General features: G+C 29.4%; 1 protein-coding gene across 1 annotated transcript in view; it reads right to left on the reverse strand.

The window, feature by feature from the left end:
- The window catches only part of LOC111625078 (cohesin subunit SA-1-like), a 119,497-nt gene that overhangs the window by 101,565 nt on the left and 2,323 nt on the right, over nt 1–15,609 (reverse strand). Inside the window, exons 2-5 of the mRNA XM_023368108.1 lie at nt 13,145–13,318; nt 6,973–7,177; nt 3,180–3,331; nt 2,513–2,586 (exon numbers count right to left, since the gene is read on the reverse strand). Of these exons, the coding sequence (XP_023223876.1) occupies nt 2,513–2,586; nt 3,180–3,331; nt 6,973–7,177; nt 13,145–13,318 (605 nt within the window). The remainder of the gene's footprint in view (nt 1–2,512; nt 2,587–3,179; nt 3,332–6,972; nt 7,178–13,144; nt 13,319–15,609) is intronic.

Below are 15,609 nucleotides of genomic sequence, written 5' to 3' on the forward strand. Positions count from 1 at the left end.
TACAGTATCTGAAGAAAAATCAATAACTTGATAATGTTATTTATGCAGCACATACATTTTGCTTGATAAATCTTAGAATAGGCACAAGTTATTATTATTATTCCTGCAAATCTAGATTAAGATTTTTTCAAGACAAAAACTACTCACTACTATATTTTGGACATGTCTAAATTGGACACATTCTTATGGAACCAAAAAATGTCCAACTTACAGAGGTTTTACAGTATTGTAAGTGAATAGCTTAATTCATCAAGAACTGAACATGAAATGTTATTGTTTTGTACAGAGATAAGTTCTTTATTTTAAAAGTGAACTGCTTATGACAAATTCTATATGGTCATTATAACACTACTTGCTTCCACTATCTTGTAAGATTGTCAGACATTCCAGTAAAAACTTATTAAACCATTCAACAGTTCAACACTTGTGGATGAAATTGATTAATACTAGAATTGTATTCATTAATACTGTTTTGGATAAATTTATTTTAAGGCTGAAAGACATGAGGAAGGTGACTAGAATATTGAGATCAGCTTATAAATTTCAAAATTGGAGTTGATAATTTTTAGATTGTCAGCATAAACTATAATTTTAGAGTTAACATAAGAAATAGTAACAAATATTTATTTAATCAAGCTAGAACAGTAAAGTGAATGTCAAAATGGTTTTTTAAAAAGTCTAATAAGAGGGAAAGTATAACTAAATTGAATGTCCTATTAATGTCAATATATAAAGTTGTATATATTGACATTAATAAGGCATTCAATTTGGGTATAACAAATGTAGATCTTTTCATCTCAAAATTCTTGATTAATGTATTATAATAAAAATGTAATAATATAAAAAAAATTCCAAGATAAATATTTAAATAACTTTTTCAAAAAAACCAATATATTTGAATGTTTTTGAAGTTGAATCAGAATAAAGTATATTAAAACAACACTATAACAAATTCATTTGTTAAAATATAAACATCAAAATCTATTTATATTTAAATAATATTTTAAAATTAAAATCAAGTTGTTATTTTATTACTTAAACTAATTCACTGATTTGTCAATATCAAGCACCAATACATTAAGCCTCTATTGCTGTCTACACTTTCATCTATTACAAGCTTGCCCATATTGAATGGCTCCAATGTTTTGTTAAGCAGGCTCCATGTCATCCAGCCATCCACAGCATGGACAAAGAAAAAGAAATGATATTTTATTTACTATCTACAGTAAATTATGAGGTTCAGATTCAAATCAGAATCTCCATGACAATAGGATATTTGACTATGTAGCCAGTAACTAGCTTATTAGTTAAAATAATTAAAACTTTTTATTGACTAGATCATCATATTTTAATCCTTTTCAAAGATAAATTTTTGTTAATTTACATGTTCCTGATGTTGCCAAATAAATTTATAAATCATATCTTGTAAAAATTTTGATGCTGATTCAAAATTTAGAAACAACCAACCAAGAACCTTTATCACAAAAAATGAACTTTACATTTCTGTGTGCATATATTTATGTTATTTAACATATATTATTATGCAAGTTAATTTAAAAATAACTTAAAGTAAAATCTGTTTATTTTTGGTTGCATGTTCCCCTTTCCCTATTTACTCTGTGTTAAAATGATCTCATTTAATGCTATTTCATTTAGTGCTTTGTCATTTAGGAATGTATCCACTGCGTTAAGTGAGGTCTTACTGTATTTGAATAATTTTGACGTATTTTACCATCAAAAACACGAAATTAAAGAACTATTATGTACAAAACAAAATCAAGACTTTAGAACTAAATTAAACAATCTTATGTTAAGTCAAATGTATACAATTAATGGATCTTTTAATCAAATTGCCAAAGAACTAAAAAATATGTGATAAATTAATAGAATTAAAATATTGTCTACTAACTATGTTACTTAAAGTAAAATATTTAAAAGGAAACTAATGACAAAAATGTACTACTAAATGATTATTGTAATGTTATTGTTTATCTTGAAGAAAATGTATACTAAACGATTGTTAGATAACAAATATATACTAATAAATTACTGGAAAAATATACCCCCTGTAACAAAGCTTACCCTTAATGTAAATAAAAATATTTATAATAATAATAATTTTGACATATTTTGTTAAATATAATACTGTAAAAGAAAATATTTCATAAATATTGTTTACATTTCATCTTTAGATGAACATAACATAATTAATACATTTAAATAATTGCCAATTTACTAAAATATACATAAATTTTCCTTCTTTCAACTTATATTTATGATTTTAAAATCAATATTAAATTAGTATATTCAAATTATTTTAAAACAGAAATTATAATTTAAAAATTAAATCATAATCAAATTTTTGAATTCTGTTTCAGATTCAGAAGATACGAAACCTTCATGAAATTTTCTGATATGATAAAAATGTATTTTATTCTAAATCACGAAAGTAATAGAAAGTATGCTAATAAATTAAATATATTTTTAAAATTAAACTATATATTACACAAACCTGTAACGATGAACAAACACACTCTTGAACATATACGTTAACATATTTTTTATCTCTTCCATATTTTCTTCAAGCTATAAGAAAATTTTAATATAATATTAATAATTATAATTTTATTGAATCCATATGCTGAAACTATCGTATAATAAAGAAAATTTACATTTTTCTCACACTTTTCAGCAGTAACTGTTTAATAAACAAATGTTTTCAGCCATATTAAGGGACAGCTTGCATCAGCTTAAGCTAATAACAAAATCAAACGTCTATAACAGGTTCAAAGTTTTCTGCTATAGATGTTCAATTTCATATCAGCTTAACCTGATGCAGGCCCCTGAATGTGTCTGAAAATGTTCATTTATTAAACAGTTACTACTGAAAAGTGTGAGAAAAATGTAAATTTTATTTATTATAATTATAATTGTTAGAAATATTAACATAAAAGCAATAGCAATCAAATAAAAACTTTAAATTTATAGTATACAGTATAGATTATAAACTTTAAAAAATATTTATAAAAAATTATCATAAAATAAATTATTTCATTTGTCTTTATAGAAAATAAATAAATATATATCATTCATAATTCATATCTCTTTCCAAAATTAAAAAATTTCATCAACGATGTTAAATTTCTTAACTATAATGCAAATAAAATTATTATTCTTACTTCCTGTCTCTTGCTCATTAGCATTTCAAGTCTTTCTGTAGCTCGTTTATCTCTATTTTTTTGACGCTCTGCTTCATACTGTCTTTGAGTATTATCCAAATTAATACTCAGATTAAGTGCTACATCTACTAGAGCAGTCATTAATTTCATTGCTAAATAAAAAAGAAATTTAATAATTATGTATTCTAATTTTGTATTTAAATATAGAAAACAAAATCCTTAAGTCAATTTTTCTCATAGTCTGCCTTAAATGAAATCATCATTGATTATATGGTCAGAGCATTAAAATAATCATCGAAATATAATGCAAGTACATAAAAAAATACTCTCATCATTTTAAAATTAAATAATTTATTTATGCATTAAACAGAAAAAAATAAAGAAATATGAAAATTAAAAGTAATTTCTGATTATACTTGAAATTTTTAATAAGAAAAAACTTTTGTGGTATCAATTATTGGGATTTATATTTTTTACATAAAGCAGTATTGTTTGACTTAAAGAATAAAACTAAAATGTTTATTATTAAACTAGCTGCAAGTACCCGCTTCGCTGGGTTTTTATTTGTTCATACATATGTAATACAGTGGAACCCCGGTTAACGAATGTCCTGGTTAACGACCAAATCGGTTAACGAACTTTTATTTTGCAAAAAATTTGTCTCAGATAACGAACGTAACGGTATTTTGTGTCAAATTTTAGTTGGTGTTAGGCATGCGCGAGTTAAACATTGCTTTTCCAAGTGTTTGTGCTATGCTTCCTTTTTCAGTTTTGTGATTTATATATTTAATCAATATGGCATCCAAGAAAGAAAAAAGTCATAATAGTGGCAATAGAAAACGACAACGCAATATAAACGACAATGCGCTATCGCATTTGAGAAAAATTTTGATTAAAATAGTAAGACAATCAACTTTAGATCAATTTCTTGTTCCTTACGGAAAGAGTTTGTTTGTTTGTTAAGTTATGGCAACGCAACACTTGGGCGATCTGCCTAGGGGAATGCCTTCTGGGAGGTGTTTTTAAGGGAAACTGGCCCCTATTTAGGCGTTACAGACGTGGAGAAAACCCGGAAAACTCCACATGGCCAGCCCGTCTGAGCGAGGTGCGAACCCACGAACGAACTCCCCGTGTTCAAGGTACGAAGACCACTTAGCCACTGGGGGGTTTTTTTTACCGAAAGAGACTTCGACTCGAAGAATCTTCCAATGAAGTGCTACCCGTTATTTTTTGGAGGGGATTCCCCTTCTAAGCATTAAGGTTCGTATATCTCCACTTTTCTGCCACCAACTACAACAAACGAAGGTATGTACAGTTCTAGTTTATTAAACAAAGTTTACATGTTTGTTGCTGTAATGATACATACTACGTTTTCTTACATTTTCATCAAAGAAAATTACTGTATATTACAAATAAAATCGCAAAAATTTCGGCGACTAGAACGGATTAATTGCATTTGCATTAATTTCTATGGGAAAAATTGCTTCGGTTAACGAACAATTCGGTTAACGAACGGAGTCGCGGAACGGATTAAGTTCGTTAACCGGGGTTCCATTGTATAGTTTTTTTTTATATATATAAAAGACTGTTTCTTTTCCTGTACATAATCTTTCTCTGATTCGATGTGTTTCCCTATAATTTTCAAGTTGCTCTTCTGTCTGATTATTTCTGTTTCATTAATAATTTTCTCATAGCAATGTTAGATGTACTTCTCTTTCTTCCATGGTTTCATTTCTCCATGCCATCTTTTGCCTTTGAGATATGATTCGAGGCTGCAAAGTTTCTTTCTTACACTTTGGCATTGTTTTTTTGTATTTTTACTTTTCACACTTCACTATTCACTTTTCACTTTTTTCTGTTATTCGTACACTGTTACGTATAAAAAATCAACTGAAGCATGTGCATCACACGTCTCCAAAAGCCATCCCCACTACTCACACATAATGGTCCTCGACTATTCCAAAACATTTAAGATTAAGATTACATTATAGCCAATCTTACCCGTTTTCACAGAATGCAAGAATTAGGTTCCCCGTTTCCAGACTAATTAGATAATTTTTACATGAGTCTAAAAATATGTTCGATTTCCCGCAAAAACAGCATCTGCGTCTGTAAATCTTGCACGCCACTTTCTCTTAACACTTCCTTTGTTACTGAACACTTCCATTGTTACACATTTTAGAAGTCAACTGCTTTCAACACCATATCTTCCACACCCTTATAGCTATCAAGACGCAACAACCATAGTGCATGATGGGAGACTTGGGGGCTACTACCACACACAAACACCATTCACGTGCGATGTGTAGTTTTGGCTGCAGAGTGAAATATAGGCACAAACATGTCCATTTATATATATATATATTAATCAATTAACAATAAATATATTTTATTAGAATTTCAATAAAACAGTTTCAAATTTACAATTACTTCAAATTATAAAATATATTTCACAAGAAAATTAAAGATTTAGCTGGTGAACTTATTATCAACCCTATGTTCTCTTAATCTATTATAAATATTTACAGGTATAGAACAGCATTTAGTTCTAAGTTTGTAAATTCTACTACTGAAGTTATCCAATCAAGGAAATTTTTCTTTAGTTGCAACTTTTAAACCAGTAAATGATTAATTTATATGAATATTTTAAATTGATCATAAAATCTACAACTTTTATAAATTTATTATAAAAACTCTATAGATTACTTTATAACTATACTATTTTATTATATTATTGTCAAGTAAGGACTGTGGAAAACAACAGGTGAAAAATAAAAAATTAATTTTTCCTATTAATAGTCCTATTAATTAATATGATAAGTCCTGAAAGTTGACAGAAACTTCCTTGTCAAATGGGGAGAGGTTCAGGAGTTTACCAACACTCATTATCCAAACAGAGCTGAGGCCAACAGGATCAATGATCTCTACAATGACACCTTTGCCTGTTATTTCCGACAGGTGTTGAAGAAGAAAGAGAAACAGACCACCTTGGACATGTTTTTCAAGAAGCCAGCAGGCAAAAAACAAAGGATGGAACAAGAAGAGTTGACCCTGAAAGTTCAGGTAGCCTCTCCTGAATCTGACTCCGATTAAAAAACAATAAAAAGAGACCTGCTGCAATGTGTAAAAAGTCTGTATCTGTATGAATGTGTGAAGAAAGTGTTCCTCCACCTCCTCCTCACAACATCTGACTACCCGGCATAATTTGGTGACTGCTCCATTTTCATTTTTTTTTTTTATGGTACAGTACGGTTATTTTATGCTGCGGAACGAATTATATGTTTTAACATGTATTTCTAAGGGAAATGCATTTTGTATAACAGACTTTTCACTTTACAGACATGCACCTGGAATGGATTAAGTACATTACATGAGACACCACTGTATGCTTAAACTAGTTTGCAAATGTGTTCAGCACAAATATGTATGTAGATAAACTTTGCAAAACATTCCAACTTTATATTGTATATTTTTATATATTTTAAGATAATTCATTTTGAGATGTGCATAAAAGCATCTCCAAATTATTCTTAAAATACAACTTTTTAATAACTGTTCTCTTTTCACTTACTTCTTGAATATGAAGTAATTTTGAAATATACAATAAATTAATAAAATAATTCAATTTATTATTCTTTGTATTTAAAAAATTTATATTTTTAGTACAAATTACAAAATTACTTTTAATAATCATATTTTTAGTATATGAATTTTCTGTTATAAATTATACTAAAAACAATTTCATAACAATTACTAGAGATTTACTTATTTGCTCTTATATAAATCATATTACCTGCAAGGGTAGCAGTGTGACGAAAAGCTCTAACTTGGGAATCAGATAAACCAGTCAGTAAAGAGATAACATTGTCCATTAAATATTGATCATATATTATACTATATTGACACTGTCGAACCAAAACTTGAACAAATTCACAAAAATTAGATCGAAATTTTTTCCATTGTGGGCCAGTCATTATTAAAGGATAATCTCCACTTTCCTGTAAATATAAAAAATTATAGTAAAAAAAAATCTTTAATGTACAAATTTTCAAATTATAAGTCAACAAATGTAAGTTAATTTTAATTTTTATCGTTTATAATCACATCATCTAACTGTTTCTAATCAACAGAAAAATAAAATAATAATAATACAGTAAAACTCGAAAGCTGGCCACCCATTAAGTTAGGAACTCTTCCTTAGAAGAAAATCTAACCAAGTACAGATACATGGTATAGCCTGTTCTTTCAGATGAAAGAACAGGCTTTACCATATATCTGTCCCTTACTAACTTGTCACCTTTCTATCCTGTATCTTGGAATGACCTCAAGCCAGGCAAGTTGAACATGATTGTTATTGGTCTACTGTCTTCCATCCTGTAGTAAATCAGGTCCAAAGGCCAAGACAATATGTAAATGAAGCCTTAATACAACACTGTTTTAATAATCATCATGTGACCATGCTTCACAGCATATCTTACTACAATACTGTATAATTTATAATTAATTCCTGAAATTTTTTTTGTTAATTATGAATGTTTAAAAAGTATGTCAACTTGACCACATGCATTCTCCAGATCTTAAAGAGTTTATTGATTCCTCAAATTCATTTCATTTCACACTGTTTGCTTCAGAAATGATATCCATTGTGTAATTGACAAATTATACAAGCAGGTCCATCTTTCCAACTTGTGGTACGCATGTATAGGCTTATTATGGTTGTGTACAGTTGAGATACAGAAATCTGGTTAAGCTGAGTCTTGAAAAAAAAAATTTTTGGACCATCTTTCAAAGGAAGAAAACTATTGGTAACTTAGAACTTGAATATGGGATTGCAAAATCTACCATTTCCAACATCAGCAGAAACAAGGCTGACATCATTGCTGTGTGGGAAAAAAATAGCTCTCCCAAAAGAAGATGAGTTGAATATGCACAGAGTGATGACATCAATAGAGAAGTCATGGAATTTTTCTAGCGTTGACGGCAAAGAGTATTCCTGTAACAGAACCATGCTTCAAGTGCCAAGAAGATTGCTGAAGATCTTGAAATCAGCGACTTTAAAACAACGGATGGCTGCAATGATTCTAAAGACACAACATAGTCTTCAATGTTCGCTGCAGTTTAACTGCAAATATAGATATTTCATTTATTTTCTTAGCACAATGTTACCGTTGAGAACATATCACACAGGAACACTTTCAGAGGAAAAAGGTTGTTTTATTGGTGTGAACAGATATGCATTTCAGGCTTAACGGCCCTCTTCAGTCCTATTATTACATATTTATCAGTAAATTGATTATAGGTTTACAAATTTACAGAATGCATTGAAAAAATTAGGATATGTGTACAATGATTTATATAATAAAACTTAATTACAAGAGATAGTGACAGTTAAACCAACATGACTCGTAAGAAGATATACATGTAGTTGAAAAAGAAAAAAGGAGCTAAAAATTCTTTTGGCTCCTCACATATACACATTAGGATAGCATAACATGTGCTAAAATAAAAAAGGGGTGAACTTAAATCTAAAATTAAGTATATGTTAAGAGGTGGAATTTTTTAAAATTAATAACTGAATTTTTTAAAATTAATAACCTAACCTGTATGGTATGAAATAATTCTGATGAAATGTACAGAAAACATAGACAAGATATGAGAGGTTAAAAAGAAGTAAGTAATCCTTGTAACATACACTGAAAGTTTGGTGTGACTTGCACAGTGGGGATATGATAGAGGAAGGGTGGTAGAACATCTTATGGGATTTGCTACTTAAGAATGGCTGCCAGATGTCATTTATGACTGCACCTGTATTTAAGTTCATTCTGTGTGTTTCTTTAGTTTTAATAATTTCAATGTGTTTGAAAAATAGATATTTCAGTTTCCAATAATTTTACAGAAAACAAAGCTTCCAACTTTCACAAAAGATTATGACATAAAGAACAGATTTAACACTAGTAGGTAGAAGAATCTGGTTTTATCAACCAGATTCTTCTATCAACAGCTACTGACATGATCACTTGTGCAAAACAAAAAGGAGTGTCATGCAAAGCAGGCAAAAAAAAACAGAATGTCTTAGTGTGCTTTTTTGCTGTAGGTTGACAGGTGAAAAACTGAAACAACTAGTTACTGGCAATGCAGAATACCCAAATGTAATCAATAGGATGACTATCACGCCAAAATATTGTATAATAAAATAAAATGTATAAGACACTGAGGTTGGCGTTACATGTAAGTTTTCTTATCCAAGCGATAAGAAAACGTACATGTAACGCCGACCTCAGTGTCTTCTCCATTTTTTTATTATACCCAAATGTATTCAGGCAGAACAAAGCTAAGCCTGAACATCTTACAGTGACTTGGAGAAGGAACAAAAAGTAATGGATGACATCTCATTGAATGGATTAAGGACAATGACAAGCAAATGAAGCACACCAAATGAAAAATTCTCCTTTTTTTCACATCCACCAATACAACCAATCACATCTACACAATGCTCTCAAACAGCTATGTGCAGTTTCTGCCTCCAAACTTGATGAGTGAAGTCCAGCCTTTAGTGTGTGGAATCATCCAGATGACAAAGATCTAATACAGAAATTAGCTTGTTCAAAGGCTTGTCACAGTAGCAGACAGTTCCAGTAACATAAGTGAGTTTCTGAAAGTTGTCATAGTTCTAGATGCAAGCCACTGGATTGATAAAGCATTGCTAGAGGTTCCCACAAATAATTTGGAAATGCTTTTGTCAAGCAAGCTTTGATCCTCCAGAACCAATAGAACAAGAGATGGAAGACAAATACAATGAAAAAAAAAGTAAAAACACTGAAGGAAGCACTGAATGCTCTTTACAAATCTTTGGCTGATAATCACTGACACGGAAGCAGTAGCAACATTTGACAATATTCTGGATGTCCATGCAGATAACAGCTTAAATGATCCAGATATCTTTCATACCTGATAATATTTTGCACCCACTACATAAGGAAGATTCAGATAACTCATCTGAAGCAGATGACCATGATGTTTTGACAGAAGTAAACTAACAGAAACCACCCACACATTGTGTGAAGTGTTGAAGTATCTCTGTACATTAAAATGCATTTAAGCTTAAGATTAAAACTCACATAACTTTTAACTTGTTCCTTAGGGAAATGCTTGTCATGAGACATGGAAGTTGGAAAGAACAGTGCATTTCAGTTCGATATGATAAAAAAACATTAACAAAAATCACAAACACAATCAGGAAGAGTTTATTGTTAATGGAGAAGTACAAGAATAATTAATGGATAATTTTAATATGCTGGATAAAGATGGAAATAGATTTTTGGACATCAAAGAACTTAAACTGGAGATAGTTGGCTTCAAAAACCCCACAATGAAAAGTTTTCAACAGATGATTAAAACCTTGAACCTTCACCTTGAAAGAGAACAAGCAAAGAATAAAAACAACAGATTTGTATAGATATAAAGTCCAGAGATGTTGCCAATACTTTTAAACCCATAACAAAGAGAGTCTGTCAAAACACTTGAGGTATGTTGGAGGTATCTAGAAAAAGAACTACACATTCTGTCAGACATACATATGTTTTCACAGATGCCAAATGGTTAGATTACTTTCCTAGGGCTACTGAATATGAATATAAAGTCAGTAAATGAAGCTTCTCCAGCTTCTGACATTCCAGAGAGAACTACTGAATGCTATTCACTGTGATAAAACTCTTGTTTTGATGTATTTTTCTCTAAGTGTATTCAATATTGTATAATAAGATTTTGTTCTGTATATTCAAAAGCATCAGATTAAAATATTGTTCATTAAGATTCATTAATGTATGTAAAACATTTTTACTTGTAAATGGTGGCATAAGAATCTAGTCAATCATTTGGGAATATTCGGGGATAGAGCACAAATTTATATACAATATCATTTATGTACATGTAAAACAAATACTACTGTATATTCAATAAATGTATTTCTCAAATTTATATGTCTATAAATTGATAAGACTTTTAAATAATCTGAATAAAAATTCATTGAATGCACTGTTAATTTTTGAGGATGATTCATAGATTCAAGCTAGAAGTAAATACTTAGCAAATGGCCTGAATGACAATATTCTGGCCATTCAAGCAAAACATATAGTGCTTTTTTTTAGTTTTGACTCTTTCTACCTTGAGAGTACTAAGAGGATACCTTTTTAATAATCACACATATTGTGGGTTCTGTCAGACCCATAATGACTTCTGAATAGCCAGATAGTGAGACATAAGGTCCATCATATCAGGGACAGACCATCAATGAAAAATTTGAGGATCTTAACTCAAACTCGAAGCCCCAGAGTGGCAAGTTGTTGCCTTCACCAAATTTACAGACTAATTTTTATAAACTGAACATATGGAAAATTACTTGGCTGCAGAAAAGAATTGATTGCTATGGTCAAACCAGTTTGGCTAAACTTTGGCTTTATTTTATGTTGTTATATCTTTTGATAATCTAATATTTTATAATCAAAATCTTCAATATTTTAATGATAAATGAACTGACATTTCCAGTTCATTAGATTAAGTAAAAATGCACAATTCAGTAATCTTATACATAGTCCAGCAGAGAAAAAAAATGTCATTCAATATTTTCAGTCTACATCAAAGGCCTTTAGGAACAAATGAGTAAAAATGAGACTCAAGCTTCTAATTCCAATTTTCTTTATTACATAAAAGAGTACCATGATACTTTTTAAAAAAATCAAATTTTTAGATTCTTATTTAAATTAACATCGGGTCAGCATATAAACAACAATATTCATATTTCATCCCTGACATTGAGCATACAAATTCACCAAAATGTGGGTAGAACAATTTGTTATAGGAAGATTTATACCAAAAAGAAAAATAAAAAATAATCCAACCTAATCTTTCTAAATATTTCTTGAAAAATAGAGTGAAATGCATATCTAATATTTCAAGTTTGTTCTAATCTCTTTAATAAACTCTTAAATCTTGCACATGTCTTTGATATACTTTGCAATTATATTCAAATTCAAATTATTTATGTCATTTTCTTGTTTACAAATATTTTTCATTTCAATCTGTTTGTAAACTGAATACATGATTTGACAAGAATTTTAAATCAATGTTTGCCTTTAGAATAATTAAATCAACTTCTAGAGATATGAATGATTTAGTAGTGTTATTTCCTTAATAAAAACAACAAAAAATAAAGATATTTTAAAAAGTTAGCAAAATTTTTGGAAGCCTTGGAATTAATTAGATTAATCTGCATTACATTAATCCATTAGTGCATCATTTTTATGGGATGTATTAACTATGTTAAATCAGGAGATTACTGTATTAAATTTACTACTTTAACTAAAATGTTCAAAAAAATTTAAATATAAATTATATTAATACTAAAAATAATCAATATAATTATTTTATANAACAGTTTTTAAATATTTTTAAATGTATGGTTTTATCGTGAAATTCTGCCCGTACGGATAGAAAGTGCTGCTCCTAATGCAATCTAGGAAACACTAGGCACACACATATATAAATTTAATATGGAATGAAACCAATTCAAATAAATTTAGTTATCAATTTGAAGAGGCAATAAGTTTCATGAAACTCTAATTATTCTGAAATACCTATACCACTGCTCATAAAGATAGCAGTAATCTCTACTAATATTTTTTTCCTTTTCTATCTCAAATCCAATATCTCTCGTTGGCTATATTATATGTTCAATCTGCCGGTTACTTCATTACTTTCACTAGACCATCTGCTTCTTTTTCATTTTCACTGAAATTAAAAAGATATTACATGTATATACCCGTAATGTATTTCAGTAGCCGAAAATAAATTTGCCATCATCAATTTCAAATTGAAACCGATCTTAGTTTTTTATTCTTCTGTCATTTTTCGAAGTAAAGAGCTAGGAATTTCAGGTGGAAAAATTATTTTATAAGAATTGTGTTCACCTCATCGAATTCTTCTGTCATTTTTCGAATTATCTGAGCATGTTCCATAGATGCTTGCATATTTGGTGTGATTCTACCTTTACAACCAGCACACTGGATAAAAAATTGCATTAGATCTAGTAATGCAGTATCTCTGTCTTGTTTGTATGCTTCAATCCAGTCATCCACTACAGACTGAAAATTTATCAAAAATTTAAAATTAGTGAATACCAATTTTACATTTATTTCATTTATATTTAACAAAGCATCAATGCATTAAAGTCGTTATTTAAATACTTGATTCTTTATTTATGACTTCATAACTATAAATTAATAGGAACTCTAAAACCAAAAATAAAAGTGCAAACTTAATAATTTATTAATTCACAATAATTTTGAAATTTTTAATTACATTATAACAGAATTCTATCTAGGAATACACAACAATGATTCTACTAATATTCTGAGTAGCTAATACTGGATTAGAATTGTATATGTAATGATAAACTGATCATCATCATTAAGGATAAACAAAAAGTACAGAAAAAAAAAATCAATAAAAATAAATTCTTCTTTTATGATTATTAACTAATACACACAATATTTTGACTTGGACTTGTTGAGATTAGATTAAGTATCAATTCCAAAGTAAAAATTAAGAGACTTCTCAAATCTGAGTCCCACTATTTGCAAACAAAAAAAACCCAAGTTAATACAGTGGAACCTCAGTTAACGACCAAATCGGTTAACAAACTTTCATTTTGCAAAAATTTTGTCTCGATAACAGACAAAATTCAAATAACAAACTTAATGATTTTTTGTGTCAAATTTGTAAGCTTGCTGACTCTTAGGGGGTAATCAGTTAATCGTGTGTTGGTGATGGTCTAGGATCCATTTGTAAGTTGGTGTTGGTGGTGGTGGTGGTGGTGGAGACAAAGATGACAAGTATTTTACAGTGAAAATCGTTTATTACAATGCGAAGATGCTTACATATTTGAGGTAGTTGGAAATGGTTTATCTACAGTATTTTTTCCTGGCACTGAGGATCAGCGTATCACTGGTCCTACAATAGTAAAAGCTGATCAGTCTTCCTTGAATCTCACCTTTGATTGGTCCTGCATCCCATTCCTCACTTCCTGATTATTTTCTTCTTTGTCTCCAGGTGAAAACCAAAACCAGATCAGGTCACAAGAAAGATCTATTTGACACCTGTTTGTCAAGTTTGATCAAAGATTGTTGATAAACCTATAAGCCTTGCACTCATATAATAATTTAGCCCATTGTTTCTACTGTCTGTCATTTTAGAACTTTAACGATCATATGCGATGCTTTTATACTCATCAAATCTTTCCCCTTTTCTGAAAATTTAACCTAGATCGACTGTTTATGAGCGCATTTTCCTATATTTTCATCAAAAAACCCATTTTACAAATAAAATTGCAAAAATACCAGCTGCTAGAACGGATAAATTGTATTTGCATTAATTTCTATGGGAAAAATTGCTTCAGTTAACGAACAAAGTTGCAGAACAGATTAAGTTCGTTAACCAAGGTTCCACTGTACCTATTAATTATATTTTTCTCAGATTTTAAATATTTAATATTCATTAATTGATACAAATAATAACTCATCAAATTTATTAATAAAATTAAAATCAATTATTTAATATTCTGAGGACACAATATCATTAGAATATTGGATGAGAAAATATCTACTGCTTTGTAAAGCTATGTCCACATCTACGTATCAACATCACAATGTGTTATTACCACTTGATAAACCCATTTGGACATGATAAAAGACCTGTAGCTTAATGTTTGACATCATATGATGTTCGTAAAACAGTTCTCTGATGATTGATTCATTGCTATTCAGGTTTTCAATGAACCATGAAAATGATGATACAGTAGGAAGCACTCTTCAAGATAATATAGGTATCGACACACTTGAAGCATTTACAGCTGACACTGTTTTCTAAACAAAGTGGTTCATTCAAATGCTAAGTGAAATAATACGTCATGATATATGGCACAAAACAACATAGAGGTATACCTCGCCTTACATCGGTAATTGGTTCCAGGAGAACGACTTAAGTCAAAAAACGACGTAAGTCAAATTTACTTGTCTCCAAATCTACTTGTCACTAGACTAAACCATAAATTGCCAATTCCGGTTCTGTATTTTATTTATTAATGCATTTTTAATAATGTATGGTTAATAAGGATCTATTTTAAGCTTGCAAACAAATAAATTTTAGTTTTTAATATAGTACAGAAAAAAGTAATCTAAATTTATGAATGCATGTACTGTAAATACAGTACATACTTGTAAATGTATATATTTTAATATGATTTTATGTGCTTTAAACATTTTTCTAGTGATATTATGACTTCAATATTTGTGGCGGACAGACGTAAAGTCGAATAAAATGACTTAAACTTGATTTTTATTTTTCCATATACTTTTTTGACAAACGACGTATAATT

Source organism: Centruroides sculpturatus, unplaced genomic scaffold, assembly GCF_000671375.1.
Source record: "Centruroides sculpturatus isolate CEXI.00-Female unplaced genomic scaffold, Cexi_2.0 scaffold295, whole genome shotgun sequence".
Lineage (NCBI taxonomy): Eukaryota > Metazoa > Arthropoda > Arachnida > Scorpiones > Buthidae > Centruroides > Centruroides sculpturatus.